This window comes from Podarcis filfolensis (genome assembly GCF_964270895.1).
Source record: "Podarcis filfolensis genome assembly, chromosome: 1".
In the NCBI taxonomy this organism is placed as follows: domain Eukaryota; kingdom Metazoa; phylum Chordata; class Lepidosauria; order Squamata; family Lacertidae; genus Podarcis; species Podarcis filfolensis.
Window position 1 is genome coordinate 62,687,813 of NC_139604.1, and position 19,488 is coordinate 62,707,300.

Consider the following 19,488-nt stretch of genomic DNA (forward strand, 5'->3'; position numbering starts at 1 on the left):
GGGAAATGTGTGTGTGTGTTATGGAAGTGAATGCAGGCTGCACAGCTATCCCAGAAGCCAGAACAGCAAGAGGGATTGCTGCTTTCGCTGCGCAGCGATCCCTCTTGTTGTTCTGGCTTCTGAGATTCAGAATATTTTTTTTCTTGTTTTCCTCCTCCAAAAACTAGGTGCGTCTTATGGTCGGGTGCATCTTATGGTCGGGTGCGTCTTATAGAGAGAAATACGGTAATTGTGCAAAGGGGGCCAAATAAAAAGAAAACATGTTTTTGATGTAATTCTTTTTCTTGGCTTTTCACTTTATCATCCCTTACGATGCAGACATAATACATATATGGCATAGTCCACAGGTGATTTTTTATTTTTGCCTACAGAATGCCAAACTATATATTATGCTTAATGAGTAGTATGCTTTTGTTTATATGATTACAGGCTCGGGGGATTGTTACTGGGTCTGCAGCACATATTTCTTCCCTCTCCAGCAGCCGTGACACCCCCACATCCCTTCTGCACAGAACATTGGAAAGTTTAGGGCCCACACCCAGAATATCTCTGGCTGAAACTGTGCATTATGGGAAAAATATGTTTAGATTCCTGGAAATGAAGAAGAAAGCTATGGCGTGATGTCATTGTGTTAGCGTTTTCCCACTTGGCCTCTTCTGTGGGTGCTGGGGAAACACTAATGTGGTGAGATCATGCCACAACTGCTTAATACTGGGGTAACTTAGAGGAGAGGTCTTTCCATAATGTGTAGTGTGTGCCTGATAACAGCAGTCAGATGTGTTTATGTGCCCAGCCAATGCCACATGATTTTCAGAACCACAGACAATTGCACCCGCAAGCCAATCGACAAATCCTATGCAAAAATATATATTCCAGGAGGTGCACAGCTGTGGAGAAAAACAAATTTCCTTTGACTAAAGTCCTAGTGAGGTGTTCCTATATCAGCGTGGTGCAGGTAGTAGGGACGAGTGCCCTTGCCCTGCACTCTCTGCCATCTTTGTTGCCCTCCACAAGTTGGATGGTGACTGCAGTGTGAGCCAGCTCTGCTCATGTTGTAGACTCCCCACTCATCATCGAACCCTGATTTTCAAGGGTTCTAAAATCACAGGGAGCCTGTAAGAGGAGAACAGGCTCCTTGTTGCAGCCAGAACACCTCCAAAAGAGGAAGGAAGAGCATTGCATGCAGGAATATATCTGTTATGTACTGAAGTTCTCACCCTGGGCCAGCAGGGGGATACTGTAGATAGTTTTCACTCAGGTCCACATATGCAAATAAAGAATTGAAAGTGATGTTCAGTGATTGGATAGCTACAGAAAGTTGTTACTGTTGCATTGTAGTGGAGCTCTATATAAGCAGGCTGGCTGAACCCTTCAGTTCAGTTCTGTTCTGGCCTGTGAATAAACAAGAGCTGTTTGAAGAATCGCTGTGTCGTCTGATATGTTCCCCCACAACATAACAATATCAGACCTGTTTTATCTCTGTTGCAAGCAGTCACCTTCCAGCTTGTGGAGGGGGATGGGGGTGAGAGAGCTTGTCCCCACTTCCTTTTCTGTGGGGTGTTAATCACATGGAGTAGGAACACCTGAAGTGGGCTTAAAATGGCTTCATCGCAGAGGAAGCACAATTTCCTGTCCAGCTGTAGCTGTAATGCTTCGCTCTGACTCATCTCACCCGTGATGGAAACAGAGGACCATTTCTATCAAGATAACTATGCCACTTTAAGGATCTTGAGCAAGTTTTAAAACCCACAAAATGATCTCCACAAAAATTGTGGTTTTTGAGGAGAAGGTACTGCTGCCGTCTTGCATTGATGTAGTGAGTTGAGTCAGCTGATGTGGACAAGGTTGCAACTTGTCCAAACTGGCAACAATTGGTGGTTCGTTCATATAAATAATGCAAACATGAATACATCTACTTTCTGCTACTGAAGTTGAACTAAAAGGAAGAACTTCATAATAGAGAGACAGGTGGAAACCGTAGGAGTGAGCTTGTTGCCAGGAGGATGCCATTTGGCAGAGTGCTAGTGCAGCCTATCTTTCAAGCATGTAGCTGTATCCTTTTTTTGCCTTTTTGTATGCAATGTCGCTGGGCTACTGTTGCTCTTGAAGTAATTGTCCTTCAATTAAATTCCATGCAGCCAGAGCAAAAGAAAGAGCAACAGATCATGAGCTTCTGAGGTCATGGAGAGAAAATTAGTCACATCCAGCTGAGAAACAAAGGGAGCGGCGAAAGGAGGCTACAATGGCAATATAAATGCCTGTTACAACGTTCTTAATGGACTCCCAGTGGTCTAATCCAGGGCAAGGATGCATGCTAGATCTGGGAGCGGTGTTGTAATTCCCATTTTAAACCCTTGGTTTGACATTCTGGAAAAAGCGCAGTTTAAACAAAACGAGGATCCCAAATACATCTACCAAAATTGTGACTTTCTCTTCCTACTGGAATGGGGCAAGCTGGAAAATTTTGGATTAAGAGTGTTTCTGAATCAGGCCTTTTGTCAAGTATTGTCACATACATATGGGACAGAGGTCATGATGGAAAGTCCATGAATGACTTCATTTAGATTACTGTATTAGAAGAAAAAAAGCACACCACTTTGGCTCTCTGCCAGGGCCTAGACAACTATTTCCATGGAAACTGTGGAGAAAACAGTAAATATGAGTGCAGAACGAATTAAGATAGAGGTTTCTCAGGTCTTTGCATCTGACAGTTTTGCTGTCTTTGTTCTTGGGTCTGTACGCCCAAGCTCAAAGTTATGGGGTGAAGCTAGAAAGCAGAAAGGGGAAAAGAAAGTGTCCGTTTACCCTGAAATACTTGTGTGTGTGTTTGTGTAGAGCACTCTCTATATAGAGTTGCATCCAATTGTGTCACTTCTCTGATAGCATTCATTTATTTAAATATTTTCATTCAGAAAAAGATCACAGTGTGGTTTCCAAAAACCCAATAACAAAATTAAGCAACACAATATAAATGATAAAATGTGAAAAATTGAAATAGAAACAAAAACATATCCTAAAATATGCTTCCATGAACAAAAATGTGCTTAAGTGGTGCCCGAAGCTCTAGGATGTAGTTGGCCATGTTCCTAGGAGAAGGGAGTTCCCCCACGGCCCCCCATACTTGGGACCCCTGTTTTGTTATATGAATGACTTGAGGTGGTTTTTTTGTGCTTGTCGTGTATGTAAACTGCTTTGAGATCTTGTAGACAGTACAACAGTCTATAAATGGTAAAAATGTAAAGGTACCCCTGACAGTTAAGTCCAATTGTGAACGACTTTGGGGTTGTGTGCTCATCTCACTCTATAGGCTGAGGGAGCCGGCGTTTGTCCACAGACAGCTTCCGAGTCATGTGGCCAGCATGACTAAGCCGCTTCTGGCGAACCAGAGCAGTGCACCGAAACGGCCTTTACCTTCCTACCGGAGCAGTACCTATTTATCTACTTCCACTATGATGTGCTTTTGAACTGCTAGGTTGGCAGGAGATGGGACTGAGCAATGGGAGCTCACCCCGTCGCAGGGATTCGAACCACCAACCTTCTGATCAGCAAGCTCTAGGCTCTGTGATTTAGACCACAGCGCCACCCCTATAAATGGTAATGATAATTAAATAACAAAGACATACATTTGACGGCATGTGACCTGTAGAAGCTGGTATTTGATAGCTGTCATGATGTCAACAGAGCATATGCCATGATGTGGCATGCATCAATCAACATTTGACAGTCTCTAGCAGCGGATTTACAGTAGCAGTCATCATTTGGCCACAGCTGACAGCTGACATGTAGTAGCACACGTTATCTGACAATATTGGATAGATGGTTTGCGATAGGATTTAATAAACGAACTTTGCTTTGCATTTACATTTGGATTTCAAATTTCAGTTTTGAAAATGACATTGGTATTTGGCCCACTGGTGTTGATGCCAAAATCCAGATTTCAAAATGTCAGCATGTCCGTTTCACACGTTCCTTCTGAGGGGAGGAAGGAGAAGCAACAGAAAGGGAGGTGAGGGAAGAGGGGGCTGACAGAGTTGAAGGAAGAGAAATGGGGTAGCAGAAAAAGAGAGAAAAGGAGTGCCCCACCCATTTTGGGCTCTGACCCATCCCCTGCTTGTGCCAGCTCTGTTTCACACACGCGTAAGCACACACGTTGCCCCACCCACATTTTAATGTAAAGAGCATTGGGCAACAGTCAGGCTTTTGGTGTGATAAATGAGAAGGATTACAACCCAGTACTACAACAGACAGAGTCCAGCTGATGAAGAGCACTGCATCCTGGGCTGCCTTCTTTAAGCTGTCATCTGCAGGCAGCAACTGGGTTGAGTCCTATCTTACCCAGGCCAAGAGACTCGTAGAGAGGACTTCAGAGACAATCAATGGAGCCATACTCATCAGCTGAACCTATCCCCCCCCCACATCCTGCCAAGGGGCACTGGAAAAATAAGTGTGCCCCTTTGGTAGGGATGCTGTGTGTTTTTGATTCTACACTCCTCACTTATGAGCAGATAGCAATACACAGGGGAGGTTGGGGAGTATGGAAGGACTGGTATTTACACAGCACACCTGCCATACAGGTATGGGATTTTGCTTCCATGTGCCTTCCACATTGAAACAATGTGAGATGTAGCCCTCAACAGTTGCTGATAGCAGGGTGGGGTGGCAGTGCTCATCTGGCCCTGGGTCAGTTGTGTTGCTGCTGCTTTTGGGAAGGGGTGTGTGAGGCAGTGGCGTAGCATGGGTTGTCAGCACCCGGGGCAAGGCAAGTAATTTGCGCCCCCTAACCCGTGGATTTGCGCCCCCTAACCTGTGGATTTGCGCCCCCTAACCCGTGGATTTGCCCTAACCCCAGATGTTGCGCCCGGTGCGGCCGGCCCCCCCTGCACCCCCCACGCTACGCCACTGGTGTGAGGCAAAGGTGAAGTGGTTCAAAGTTGCTGGATTGACTGCACATTTGCATTTGGAGCACTTTGGAACTCCCTGCAGATTGATTATCAGGCAGACGCCTTCGCTGTACTCTTTTCGGCACCTGCTTAAAACATTTTTGTTTAGGCAAGCCTATCCAGACATGAGTTATAACTTCTTTTACTGTTCATTTTAATTATCTTTAAATGTTTTTAAACTGTTTTAATAGGGGGGAAAACACTGGTAGTTTTAGTATCTCTTGTAAACCGGTTAGAGGCTTTGCTACAATCAAGCCGTGTATCAACGTTGTTAAATAAATGAAATGAACTAAATTTGTGCTGCACCGACCTCGCCACTGCCTTGCCCCTCTATCTCCTGGTAAGCAGCACCACTGCAAGACCCTTCTCTGCTGGCCCTCATCTTAAAAATTTAAATATGTGAACCTGCACTTTTATTGCTTTTTTGGGCTGAGAAATGCTGGTTGGTTCATGGGCTTTGCATGCAGGCATTCGTCCTGCTGGTATGTTTTGCAGAAACCAGCGTGGTCTGCTGCTAAAAGAGGGGAAGAACGGGGCTGGCACCAGAACCCATGTTATCACCCATGTTGGAATGTTACGGAAACCTTATCGTTTCCTCTGGGATCTGAGGAGTAGTTCTGCTGACAGAGAATTTTATTATCTGGTGACTGGGACGTTCTGAGAGGAGTTTTATGTCAAAATTTTAATCTTCTGTTGGGGAGGAAGGAAAAACAGCATGTAGCAGAGTTGGTTCGGGAGGCCTGCGGGATGACAGCACTGGGTGTCCTCCTCCAACTTTCTCACACACCCACTCCATTTGTAGCAATGGTACAGCTTGGCTCAGGAATTCTGACTAAATTACTATGTTTCTAAGAAAACATGTCAAAGTCCCTCACCATTCAGAATTCTCCCTCCCTCGTGGAGACTGAATGGCGGCCCAGGCTTTTCAGCTCTTTTCTTGGCCTCTCTCCCTGTCAGAATCAGCATTTTCTGAGTGTCGTTTATTTCACTTAGTTTCAATTTACTTTGTTCTCGTTTAAATCTCAGTTTAAGTCTGCCTCTAATAGCCCAAGTGGCTGAATTCACTTGTGCAGTGATGCAACAGGGATGTGAAACCCAGTCTCACCCCGCCCCTTCTGTGAAATCTAGATGACATCATCTGCCAGAGCAAAAGGATAACTGATGGAATTTCCTTGCTCTGGCAAGTGAATGAGGTGATGAGGAGGCTTTCAAGTTTATTTGTGACAGATGCGCCATGGCTGCACATGAACGCCCAGGCTTCTAGGGAGGAGATTGTGGTTGCGTTGTGCTTCCCCACTCATTTTGCTGCTGTGCTATGCTGAGCTAAGCCATGTTTTGACTTAGATTGTTGTCTGAACCCAGGCTTGTGATTTAGCTTTCAAACGGTAACCAATGTTTGTTCTTGATTAACAGTTCTTGGTTTGCCCAGGAGAGCTAAAATATCAGCCCAGGTTTGTGCAACACACTAAGCCAAAACGTGGCTTATCTCAATGAGACATAGCAGCAAAATGACCAGGCAGAAGCAACATGGCTGCAGTCTCTTCCCCAGTAGCCTGCACACTACTAGAATATGCTAGAATAAATTGGAGAATGAGGAAGACTATCAAGCAGAGACTGGATACTTCTTTCCTTTTATTTGATAGGGTTCCTGCTTCCACACTAGCACTTTAAATGGTAACAGTGCTTTGTGAGATGGTTCGCATTTCTAATGAAATGCCAAAGGCTGCATTTCATTTGGCTAAATATGTTTTACATGTTGAATGTATGCAGTCACAAGTAAGCTGCAGTGAGTTCCATGATGTGTACTCCTACCATAGGCTGCTTCCTTTATATTTAATTAAATGAATTATGCATTTACTTTAATTGTGTAGTTGATAATGTTTTATGGTTTTGCTGTGATTCTCTTTTATGCAAGCTGCTTTGGGAGGATCTATGCTCTTGAAAAGGGGCACAAACATATCACTTAGAACAAACCAAGTAATTCGTCAAGCCGAACTACACGAAGCATACTTTAGCAGAGCACGCTATTGGTTTGGGCATGCCTTATATTTCAAAGGGATGGTGGTGAGGCCCAGCAAACTTGGCTTGTGTCCCAGGTAAAGGGAGTGCTGGTGCAAGAGTTCCATTGAAAATATTATTGGAAAGGTAACAAGGTTGACCTCCACTACACTAGAGGTAGGAATACTTCAGCTAGCTGTGCATAGAGTTGCTAGAGTAGAAGCTATGTTAGCGATGGGCTTCCACTACAGGTAATTTTATGATCAACACAACTGCTGTGCAGCACAGCACCTCAGAAGCAATATAGCACACAAAGCAGCTTGTCGGGGGTGGGAGTGGGGCTACTGTGCTAGGTTCCTGTCAGGTAATTGCTGTTATTTACCAAGAAGGAGAGGGAAGGTTTATGCTGGGCAGATGCTCCACCAGCAAGGCTGGATTGGCTCTGCTGGTGCATTTGCACCTTACCTCGCAGCCGAGACCATATAACACCGGTCCTGAAAGACCTACATTGGCTCCCGGTACGTTTCTGAGCACAATTCAAAGTGTTGGTGCTGAACAGTAAAGCCCTAAACGGCCTCAGCCCAGTATATCTGAAGGAGCGTCTCCACCCCCATTGTTCAGCCTGGACACTGAGGTCCAGCGCTGAGGGCCTTCTGGCGGTTCCCTCCCTGCGAGAAGTGAAGTTACAGGGAACCAGGCAGAGGGCCTTCTCGGTGGTGGTGCCTGCCCTGTGGAACACCCACCCATCAGATGTCAAGGAAATAAACAACTATCTGACTTTTAGAAGACATCTGAAGGCAGCCCTGTTTAGGGAAGTTTTTAATGTTTGATGTTTTATCGTGTTTTTAATATTCTGTTGGGAGCCACCCAGAGTGGCTGGGGAAACCCAACCAGATGGGCAGGGTAGGTCGGCAGGTATAAATAAATAAATAAATAAATAAATAAATAAATAAATAAAATTTATTATTACCAAACTCCTTACCCCTCCCCATCCTGGAAAGCTGATGTAAGGTCTCTGCTCCACCCAGCAAGCCCTTTCTGTCAGCCTGAGTTCACCAAGTGTTCTTTCATACGTTGGCATTTTCTAGAAAGCTTCTTTATACTGCCTTGGACTACATAGCTCAGTATTGTCTGCCCTGATTGGCACTGGAGGCTCTCCAGGGCTTCAGGTGGGGTCTCTTTCTCTTTCCTGCAGATGCTGGGGACTGAAGCTTTGGCCTGCAGAGCAGATGCTCTTCCACTGAGCTATGACAGTTGAGGCTCATGGTGTTTCGGGCTTTGTATTTTCTCCATGCCACATAGCAACATACCTCTGCTTCACCTAACTTCACTTTCTCTGTGATCGATAGGCTGACGGCACAATGGAGTGTGGAGGACGAAGAGGAAGCAGCCAGAGAGCGGCGCCGAAGGGAGCGTGAGAGACAGCTGAGGTCCCAGGCAGAAGAAGGCCTGACCACCACCAGCACTTCTTCCGAGAGTGGGGTGGCAGCGCAAGAAAGCCGGTGAGAAGCGACTGAGCATAACATGACACACACACACACCTTATTCCAGTCCACTGTTAAAACACAAAATAAAATCTCACAGTTGTCAGTTGCTTGATGAAGAATTGTCCAGAACTCAACAGTATGTCCTCAAATAGAAGTTACCGTATTTTTCGCCCTATAGGACGCACCGTCCCATAAGGCGCACCTAGTTTTTTTTTTGGGGGGGGGGAATAAAGGGAAAAAAATTATTTCCCCCCCAGGCGCGGGGCTGGGGTGGAGGAAGCCCGAGCTTCCCCCGACCCCAGCCCCCAGAACAGGCAACTCTCCGCAAGCTGTGGGAGCCCGGCGCTGGGCTCCCGCGCCTTGCGGAGAGCTGCGCGAAGCCTGGGTGCGCTGAGCTCAGCGCACCCAGGCTTCAGCATGCAGGCAACTCTCTGCAAGCCGTGGGAGCCCAGCACCAGGCTCCCGAGCTTTGTGGAGACCTGCGCGAAGCCTGGAGAGTGAAAGGGGTCGGTGTGCACCGACCCCTCTCGCTCTCCAGGCTTCAGCGAAAGCCTGCATTTGCCCCATAGGACGCACACACATTTCCCCTTCATTTTTGGAGGGGGAAAAGTGTGTCCTATAGGGTGAAAAATACGGTAATTCAATAAAAGTGACAAGGAATTGCTTTATTTTGTTTTTATTTCATTTTAAGGAAATATTATTTACAGTTGTATTATTTTGTGTAATAAAATAATACAGTGGTACCTCGGGTTACATATGCTTCAGGTTACATACGCTTCAGGTTACAGATTCCGCTAACCCAGAAATAGTACCTCGGGTTAAGAACTTTGCTTCAGAATGAGAACAGAAATCACGCTCTGGTGGCATGGCGGCAGCAGGAGGCCCCATTAGCTAAAGTGTTGCTTCAGGTTAAGAACAGTTTCAGGTTAAGAAGGGACCTCCGGAAGGAATCAAGTGCTTTACCCGAGGTACCACTGTATAACATTTTTCAACCAACCAACCAATGTGGTTACAATAATACTGAGGAAAACATGATTATTATCTGGCTTGGTACCCAGCACTGTGTGCAGGCCAAATGAATCAGCTCCCATGTGGTTGGCTGCAATCTCATTATTTCAGGGAGAACAATAATTTCCTCTAGTGTTTGAGGTTGCAGTAATTTGGCTCTCCTCATTTAATCCCCACAACAACCCTGCGAGGTAGGTAGTTTAGGCTGAGATGTGGCGACTGGCCCGAGGTCACCCAGTGAGGATTATGAGAAGAAGCCCCATGTTTCCCTCCCTTGTAAGTCAAAGGCAGAGGGAATTCAGCTGGTAGGAGAGGGAAGGTGAATCATTCTCTTGCTTGCCAGTTTCCGCCTGCAAATGTTTTCCCAAGCCATCTATAATATTTTCTCTCTCTCCCAGTCAGGCTCCAAAACCGAAAGTGTAAGTGGGATGAAAATGTGATTTTTTTTGTGGGGGTGTTGGAGCACTTGCTGGAGAAAATGGGGTGGCTCAGTAATGGCTAAGCATCTATCTCTGCAACTTCCCTCCTCTCTCTCTCTCTCTCTCTCTCTCTCTCTCTCTCACACACACACACACACACACACACTGTTCTCTCAGCAGATGCAGGATTGGGACCATGTGTTTGCTAGGGAAATGCCCCCCCCCCATTAGAAAGTGACCCCTTTTTAGTGTTGCATCTGAAGACTGGATATTGGAGAAGTTAATACAAAGAGAGAGAAACTACTCTTCTAGTTATTTTTCTATAAAAGAAAGGTTTTCATTTTCACTTAAAAAAATAGTTGACTTGATGGCTTCATGCCGCTCCCCACCCATTTCTCAGCCTTTTCTGCAGCTGTTGATCTGGCTGCAAAGGTCAACATATGAATACTGTCTTTCTCTTAAGTAAACTCAGCTCGCACTTATGGTGACTCATCCTCTTCTTGTACCTTGCTGCACCAATCCCTCATTTCCAGGAAGGAAGGGGGCTTCTTGCAGCCACTTTCAACAAACAGCTGTGATAACTTCTCTGTAGGTCTAGATTATGCTTGTTGGACTCCTTTATTGTGTCCCTTACTCCAGAGCATCAGAACCTCACAGAATGTCTTGGGCACCTCTCCACCTTCAGATGAGTACTGTATGATGAGTATACAGGACTGAGGGTGGGGGAATGGCAATGGGCAATGCCATCAACACCATGCCATGCTTGGCTTCCAGAGGCATCCAGCTGGTGACTGTAAGGAGAAACAGACTAGGGTGGAATCTTAGATTCTTAATTGGGTGTACACTAGTATTATCCATGCATCCTCAACCAAAAGACCAACTCCAGGAAATACAGTATTTTGTGAGCTCATTTGCAAATCGGACCAATGATAGTCTCTCTTCCATACAGTATTTTACCAACTCAAGCTCCCATTTTAATTTTCCTAGCTTTTTACAGTGATCTGAGTTATGCAATATTTCACACAGTGGATTCAAGTTGTCATCATTCCTGTAACGCTTGCAGACTTGCTACTATAACAGTATTGTCTCTTTCCTTGAATCTGTTTTCCAATTCATTGAGTGCAATGGTCGAGAACAATGTCATCAAGCCTTCTGAGCTCTAGTTCTCTTTCATTCCTTCCTTCAAAACTGACACCCCCACTGTCAATAATACTGTCAGAAAACTTTTATGTGAGCTTACAAAGAGGTTTTGATGATGCTTCGTGGTCAGCAGTTTCCATGCTTTCCTCGGCTGCTTCCATAGTGTTACTGAAAACAATATCCTTTTGCATTTCTTGCAACTGCCGTGTAGCACAATAAGTTTCAATGTTGCCTCAATATCTGGGGTCTTCTGCTAGAACAGTGATGTTACAATTTAAGATATCCCAGTTATTTTAGCATAATTTCAGTAAGAAGGGAGGGCAGATAGACGACTAATCTAATTGAGCAATTCAATAGCTCCAGTTTTTAGAGGACCAATTTTTTCACAAGGGAAAGATGCACTGATACATTTGTGTGTGGAAAGAAATAATTATTTATCTGAATGTATAATCATAAATGAATCCGAATGTCCAGTCCAGTGTTGAACCAACAGGCATTTTAAAAAGCTACCTTTATAAATCTGAGCAACACACCCATTCTTAAGAAAAATACATACAACTGTTTACATAAGTCAAAATATTCCTTCATCTAAGGTAGAACCTCAGTTACGTGCACTATTGCCAAATGGAGTTGGTGATTTAAAGCAATGAAGAAACAAAATGTTTCAGTCAAGTTCTTTGGAGATCAAAGCTTGAACACCACCAGATGTGCATTTCGAGACAGAAGCTTCATCATGCGATTGAGTAATTAGTTTGTCAAAATCTGACTGTAAGCCAGCTAATGTGGACAAAATTTCAGATGTTATACTTCAGTACTTTGTGAATGAAGCTCTAAAAAAACAACACAACTGTCTTTCTATCAGCTTCATGATATAGCAGAGCAATTGCCACATCTACAATGCCTTGTTTTGGCAGGTCCACATAACAGCAGGGTCGCTTTTCTATGTCAAGCGGTATATAAATAGTCTTCATAAATAAAAGTAAAGATTGCTTTATCCAGAGTCATGAAAAAGGAACATTTGTACCATTTGCATACGTGAAAATGTACGTAGAAGGAAATGTACAGTGGTACCTCGGTTTATGAACTTAATCTGTTCCGGAAGTCTGTTCTTAAACCAAAGCCATTCTTAAACTGAGGCGTGCTTTCCCTAATGAAGCCTCCCACTGCCAGTGCCCTTCCACCATTCGGCTTCCATTCGTAGACCGACGTAAAGTTCGCTAACCGGAACACTACTTCCGGTTTTGCGGAGCTCTTATACCGAATAGTTCGTAAACAGGGCTGTTCTTAAACTGAGGTACCACTGTACATAGAAAAATAGCATGTCTGAAATGGTTATCAGGTAGGGCTAACTGATCTCCAGAAACATTTACTGATTCTCTGCTGATTCTCCTTTCCCTTTTCTCTGTCATGTCAAATGTACAATATACGATATATATTTCGTGATCAATTTTGCAACTTGTGAGTGTGTGCTGCTTAAACATTCTACGATATCCAGTTCAGAATCCTCAGGAGGACTTGGCATTGTGGGACAGGAAGAGCATCATCTCAACTATGGAATCATTTTGCATTTCCATAACTGTTTTGAATCAAACAGGCACTGTGAGTGCTTTAAATTGCGCCTGTCTGCTGTCAGAAGATCTTTCATTCTAAACGCAGTCGGGCTCAGGCAGTGAAGAAAGCCTGTGAAAAACAAAAACAGTGTAAGAGGTTCTAAGCAACTCTCTCACATCCCCGTTTACTTATTTTCCTTTTAGTTAACTCTGGCCTAGGAGTTTGTGCATCTTTGTATTAAATTGCAGCCGCTGTGTTCGATCATAGCTTTGGAATGCAGTCTGTATACTCCGAAGGCCAAATGACGGACTCTTGCCAGTTGGGTATAAGTGCTCCTTTCCCTCTCTTCCTTTATTAATGGATGGAAGAGATTATTTTCTCTGTGTTAACACATACACAATCCTTAACATTAAAAGCATAAGAAATATCTAAAGTTCAGTTCCCCACCCTCAAGTCTCTCCCCCCCCCCCAAAAAAAAGAATGTAGGATGCTTTATATTGTTTCAGACTGTATTCTTAGTGTGAATTACCTCAATACTTATTGCTGGTGGTGCAGTGGGACGTTTGTCTGCCATCTAATTAGGAATCACTTGGATAAAATGTTGGAATATATTTTAAGGACAATTTTCTGCACTCCGAAGCCAACAGGAAACTCTCACTGATTTTTTAAAATAATCCTTGAGTCAGATGATCTAGACTCAGTTTGCTGATAAACTATATTGTATTTGTGGAACTTCTGCCATCACATGAGCTCTCAAAAGAACAGAGCAAGATCAATTTTCTCCTGTGCCAGCAAATAACTGTTGTGACCAATAAACACATAGCAACAACCCAAGTTATATATTTCAAACTCCTACTGGTATCAGTTGGAGACTTAAGCTGCAATTCTATCTGCAGTTTCCTGAGAATAAACCCCAGTGAAGACAGTGGGGCATGCATCTGAGTAAACATGCATAGAACTGTGCTGCTTATCACTCTCACTGAAACCAACAGGATTGATCAGAGCCTAGTTTTGACTGCACACAAACCTTATAGCCAGCAGCAAATTACAAAGCACCAAGCATAGGCAGAGTCCTATAAATTAATCACCGTTGTGAGTTTCTATACCAAATTACATTGATGCTTTATAAGGGCTTTTGTAAACAATCAGTGAAAACATCCCCCAATTACCTTTAAACTAGGGTTTAAGCTTTTTTTAGAAGGACCCCAAAATTGTTGAGCTTTTTTTTCAAAGGAAAACCCAGAAGTTTGTGCATCTTAGACAAACCCCAAAGTTGTTGTCAATGGCAGGTGTGTGAGTCCCAACATAATTCATGGGGAGAAAGGACAGTAGCTTGGCTGCAGCAGATACTAGACCGCTATTTCATGACTTAAACAAAACCCACTGACTAAATCTGTACTGCAATATTCAGGAATAGTGCAGCATTGCTACAGATGCTTTTGCATATATGGTTAACCCCCCCTCTCTCCCCCCCCTCATTTGTGTGTGTGTGTGTTGACATCCTGAAAAGGAGAGTGCATAGTCTTCAAAGAGCTAAAACCCAAAATTTCACAAAATGGCATGAGCTTGAGAGTGGAATGGTTGTGTCTCTTGTCACTAATCAGGACTCCATCTGCACTATAGATTTAAAGCAGTCTCATACCACTTTAAGCAGTCATAGCTTTGTAAAGGGTGCAGAGAAAAGAGACTCCTACTCCCCTTGCAGATTTTTTTTTAATTATTTATTGAATTTATATACCCTTTAAACAATCCCTCTGGAAATTGTACCTCTGTGAGGGGGATGATGGTATGAAGGCTTAGTGGCGCTGCAGTTGGAGCTGAGCAGGTGTACCACCCGAGCCAATCCAGCTCTCTTGCCAGTGTGTCCACCCAATCACAGTGTCCCCACAGCTCTGTCCAGGTAAGTGGCAGTGATTCCAGTCAGGAGGGTGGAGTTGCCCTACCTCACCAGCCGCTTCTGGTTTCACTCCAGCTCCCATCAGCCTGACCATTGGCCACAGGGGCTGGGACAAAGGGGAGTTAGGAGTTTGCAACATCTGAAGGGCCCACAGGTACAGTAGCTAAAATGAGAACAGTCAACAAAGGCAGTGACCAGAACAATGTGTGTGTTATTCTGAACTTGCCTTGGGTTAAACATCTTTCTTTCTTTCTTTCTTTCTTTCTTTCTTTCTTTCTTTCTTTCTTTCTTTCTTTCTTTCTTTCTTTCTTTCTCTCTCTCTCTCTCTCTCTCTCTCTCTCTCTCTCTCGTGTTTCAGGATTGATGGTAAGCCTTCTGGGACTACAGAACTGGAAGAGGATGAAGGCTTTAGCGATTGGTCCCAGAAACTTGAGCAGCGCAAGCAGAGATGGGCAGGGGAAGGAGTGCCGGAAGCAGAGCAGACATGCCAGGGTGACTGGAGAGAAGCCCAGCCGGTGGCACCTGTATGCTGTGAAGAAAGGTAGAGATGCTTTTTAGTTGCTCCAAAAGAAGTGGCAAACTCTTACGCACAAACCAGAAGAACTAGTGTCGTACCAGAGACACCAGAAGAATTGTAACAATTCTGTGCAGGTGAACTTGGAAGTAAGGCCCACCAATTGAATGGGGCTTGCTTCTAGGTAAGGGGATGTAGCCTGGCCACTCTCAGGACAAAACAATCTGATTTACTGCAAGCCATTTCCGTTATCAAAAAATTTTCCAGCCCAGGCAGATTTTTATTTGACATTCCTGCATTAGTTCCACTGAGTAAACACATGTATGGTGGGTTTATTGTTTGCTTTAAAAAAATATATGACTGGGGTATGTAGGCTGTTTCAGCTGGGAGAGAGAAAATATGGAACACCTGCAGCAGGACAGTGCAAAGGAAAGGAAAGGAAAGGGAGGGTGTGTCCTGAAAACCTTAATTAGGAAAACACATTTAGGTGAGATGACTCTGCTTTGCTTCCTGTTTTCCTGGAGGTTGAGGGAGAGCCACAGGTCCAGTGTAAGTAGACTCTTGATAGTAGGCCTTTTACCAGACTCTGGGTGGAATTTAGAGTGAAATCTTTCTCTTGTATCCTTTAAAAGAGTTACTCCAGACTCTGAAGTGCATTGTGAGGTTTCATTATATCTGTTGTAGGCCGTATGTACTCTGAGAAGGTATTACTGCCTTAACATGGGGAGACTATAAATTCTTTATAAATTTCCTGGGAATTTGTTCTTTCTAACTGTTGGTTAGCTTTCTCCAGTGGATTTTAGGATTGTTATTATTATTGGGCCTTGGGGGGGGGGGGGAGTCCACAGAAGGATATACATAGAGATCTCCTACTTGCGAGTTGAGAGTAGGCTTCATATCACAGGGAGCTTCCCAAGAGGAGAATGTCTAATGGACTTGGGTGCTATTTGGTCACAAATATGAGGTTGCTAACTCTGTAACTGACTTTTGGCATGTGCCTCTTAATACCAGCTTAATGTGCTGACCTTAAGCTGGTCGCCTCAACTCAAAAAGGATATTGTGGAGCTCGAAAAGTCCATCAATGGCTACCAGCCACAGTGACTGTTTTGCCTCCACACGCAGAGGCAGTAATACTTCTGAATGCCAGCTGCTGAAAACAAAAGGAGGGGTGAGTGCTGTTTTGCTCAGATCCTGGTTGCAGGATCTCATAGGCATCTGGATGCCTTCTGTGAGAATAGGATGCTGGACTAGATGGGTCATTGGCCTGATCCAGCAGCCTGCTATTACGTTCTTATGATGAGGCTTTTTCTGTCCTTTCCAAAGCTTCACCTGATCCTTGTGTGTGAAGCTGCTGCCAGCTCTCATCTTACTTTGTTGGCAACCCTATACAAACACAATGTTGTTAGTTCTTCGTTGGTTTGGGGTGGTGTTTAGGAACATGGCCCCACATTTTAACTGAATTATAAGCCAGTGTGCACATTTTTATTTTCACTGCTATGGGGGGTACCTTACAAGTAATGAATGCAACGCTCATCTTTATACAGCATTCGTCGTCGTCCCCCATCCTGTGTGGAGATTCCCAGTACATCACAGATGCACCTGGCGCCTTCTGAATGCAAAGCAGGTGCTCTGCCACAGAGCTGTGGACTCCCCACCCCTCAGTTAATTAAAGTAGTGACTTTGGAATTAAAGTTATCATGACTAGTGAGGGAAAGCATGGAGCAGAATGGATGCTGCCTATATGACTGCTGTGTATAAGAAACATAGTGAGAGGTGCATGCCAAGAAAAGTGTGGAAATTCAGTTGCAATTTTGCTTAGCAATTTTGCATAGCAGAAAAGCAATGAGTAGTATGCTGAGAGGCACCTGGGGTGAGCAACGCTTTATAATTGATTATTCATAAGCATAGGGCCTATAGGTAAGCCTTGGGTACTTTTTACTTCCAACAGGACTCTTTGCCTAAGGAAGAAACGATGTTTTAATGGTTTACATTTCTAGCATTTGGTTTGTGGTTAATACCTGGTTCCAAATTCACATAAATGAAGATGTGGATTTACCTTGTGTTCCATGTGAAATGCAGGGAGGGGTTGCCAGAGCTACAACCAGCATTTATTGGGTTAATTTGGAATGCCTGTCCACCTTCCATGCTCATATTTTGCACTGCTTTAGTAGGAACATCTGCTCTGCCTCAGAGCCCAGCAATGGAACTGTGTAAACACAACTTCTCGTGGTGCCTACACACATTCCCATATGTTTTTGGTATGGACATTGTGGGTCAGTGGAAGGTTAAATCAACTTCAGCTTGGCATTTACATCCAGGAGAGTCATAATATAGACAAGCGCCACCATGCAATAGTGCTTCGGTTTAGGAGATGAAGAGGAAAGAGGATTGAAGGGAAAAGATACATGATGCTGAGGTTCTGTGGGGTTTTTCCTTGAGGGATTTTGAGTGCAACTGTGACCCAGAGGTCAAGCATCCTCTCTCCCAGTACTGCTGCTGCCATCAAACTTGCAGCCTGACATTTCTCCCCTGCCACCACCGCAAAAGGCAGGATATGGATAGCAAAGCGTCACATGTCATTTCCCCCTTGTTTTTCATTGAAGGACCACAAAGCAGGGGGTATCTTTGCTCTGAGATGTATTGCACAAGTATCCTACCAGTAACTGAATAACTTCTGCTTCACCAGATTCTGGTTATTCTGAATGCCCTCATCTATTTTGCCCTGGGTTTTTCAGATATAGTAGTTCCTTGTTTTGAACAATATATCAGGATCACCACTGGACTCGCTATCTTTACTTTTGATACAGGGCAGTTTAGAACCTGGTAGAGTTAGCCTACTCAGTCTAACCATTAGGCAGAGGGAGACAATTGCACCGGGCAGCAATTTTTGGAGACTCTCAGTGACATTGTGTTTCACTTGCATTTGGGTGTCAAGGTGGCTTGGCTAAATCTGGAATGTAGACTTTGTTAACAGAATACAAGGCTCCCATATATGTGTTGTGCTGGATGCTTCACAAAGCCTTTCCCCTATATATACTCTCCCATTCTGGCCCCTGCTTCTGGGGAGTACTAAGGAAATGCAAACAAGTGTCTCACCATATTAATGGTTATGTGGCAGCTCATTGGCACAATGTTGTATTTTGTTTTTCACATAGAAGTCAAATTGGTGGCGTCATTTGAACTAGTAACTTCCTTTCCTGTGCATATTGTAGCTCTGCTCATCTTAAAGATATTAAAAGCTGGTGCTTTGCTTTTAAAAGAAAAGGAAGTTAACTGATACCTTTGTCCTTTTCTCTTATCCTTTCCTCCCATTGCCAATTTTCAGTCCTAGGTCACCAAGGCGTTCCTATGAGGAAGAAGAAGGCAATCTGATGGAAGCAGAAGCCAAGCTAGGGCAGATTCACCTGGATCAGGAATCTCCCATCTTCATCCGGTTTGCACCTGGGCCTTCAAACTTCCTCAAGTTTTCCTCTGGTTCCATCTCACAAGATCAGCTTGAAGAAGAAGCAGAGCTGGATCAGCAGCAAAAGCTTACCGAAGATATGGGTATAAGAGAAGAGAATCAGGATGTCAGAGAGGATGTCGAAGAGGAACCACAGCATGTTGCAGAAGAGAATTGGCATGAAGAAGAGAGAAAAATGCAAGAGGTCAGATGTGTTCTGTCATCATATGCCTACAAATTAGTAGGCTAAAACCAAAATGGAGGCAACAGGGACCACAAGGGAAATGGGCAAAATAAGGACATAAAGAAAGACAAAAATCTGCTTGGAAACTTTTGTTGGCCCTCAGTGTCTTGTAGCTGTACACACTACTGCTGTTGTCACTGCAAGCCATGGGAATGGGATGAGGTCAAATATGAAGTTCAAAATTACCTTGAGAGAATGGGAAACTCATCTGAATCTGGCAAAAATAATTTCAACAGACACAAATGCAAAGTTACGCAGTGAGGCAAACAATAAAATAAAAATGAAATTCACAGATATAGGATGGGGGAATATCTGGTTAGGTAGCAGGCCATATGAAAAGGGTCTGAGTAACGCAGTTGACTACAACTGTTGTTGAATCAGCAGCACGGTGTGCCTGCAAAAAAAGGGGGGGCTAATGTAATTTTAGGCTGCAATAATAGAACTGTAATATTGATATCCTGGGAAATTCTTCACTCGTCAGAGGTCATCTGTCTGGACCACTGTGTCCAGTTCTGCACTTGGAGAAGGGAGTAGGGCAACTGGAAGAGCAGAGAAGGTAGTCAGAGGTGTGGAAAACAACTCCTAGAGGAAATGTTGCACAAGCTCTCTTTGCTGAATTGCCACCAATTCTTTCTCTTCAGGAGAAGAAAAGGAGAAGGAATGAGGAGGAAGAGGCACCAGAAAAACGGCAAAGAACTCCAAGCACTTCCAGCCAAGAGGAAGAGTCTCAGCCTCCTTCAAGCCCTACGGTAAAGGTATGCATCATAATCCTTAGGTAGGAGGACACTGGAAATCCCAGTAAACAAAGGTTGGGTCTCTCCCCCCCCAGCTCCCCCCCCATTTGGAGG

At 44.2% G+C, this 19,488-nt stretch overlaps 1 protein-coding gene across 3 annotated transcripts in view; it reads left to right on the plus strand.

The window, feature by feature from the left end:
- LSP1 (lymphocyte specific protein 1) overlaps window positions 1-19,488 on the plus strand; it is a 76,133-nt gene that overhangs the window by 39,846 nt on the left and 16,799 nt on the right. For all 3 annotated transcript variants that reach the window (XR_014541922.1, XM_083587631.1, XM_083587632.1), the window contains exons 2-5: window positions 8,288-8,440; window positions 14,799-14,981; window positions 18,280-18,601; window positions 19,282-19,395. Coding sequence is in view for 2 of the 3 variants with exons in the window: in XM_083587631.1 (XP_083443757.1) it covers window positions 8,288-8,440; window positions 14,799-14,981; window positions 18,280-18,601; window positions 19,282-19,395 (772 nt within the window). In the remaining variant the exon portion in view is untranslated. The remainder of the gene's footprint in view (window positions 1-8,287; window positions 8,441-14,798; window positions 14,982-18,279; window positions 18,602-19,281; window positions 19,396-19,488) is intronic.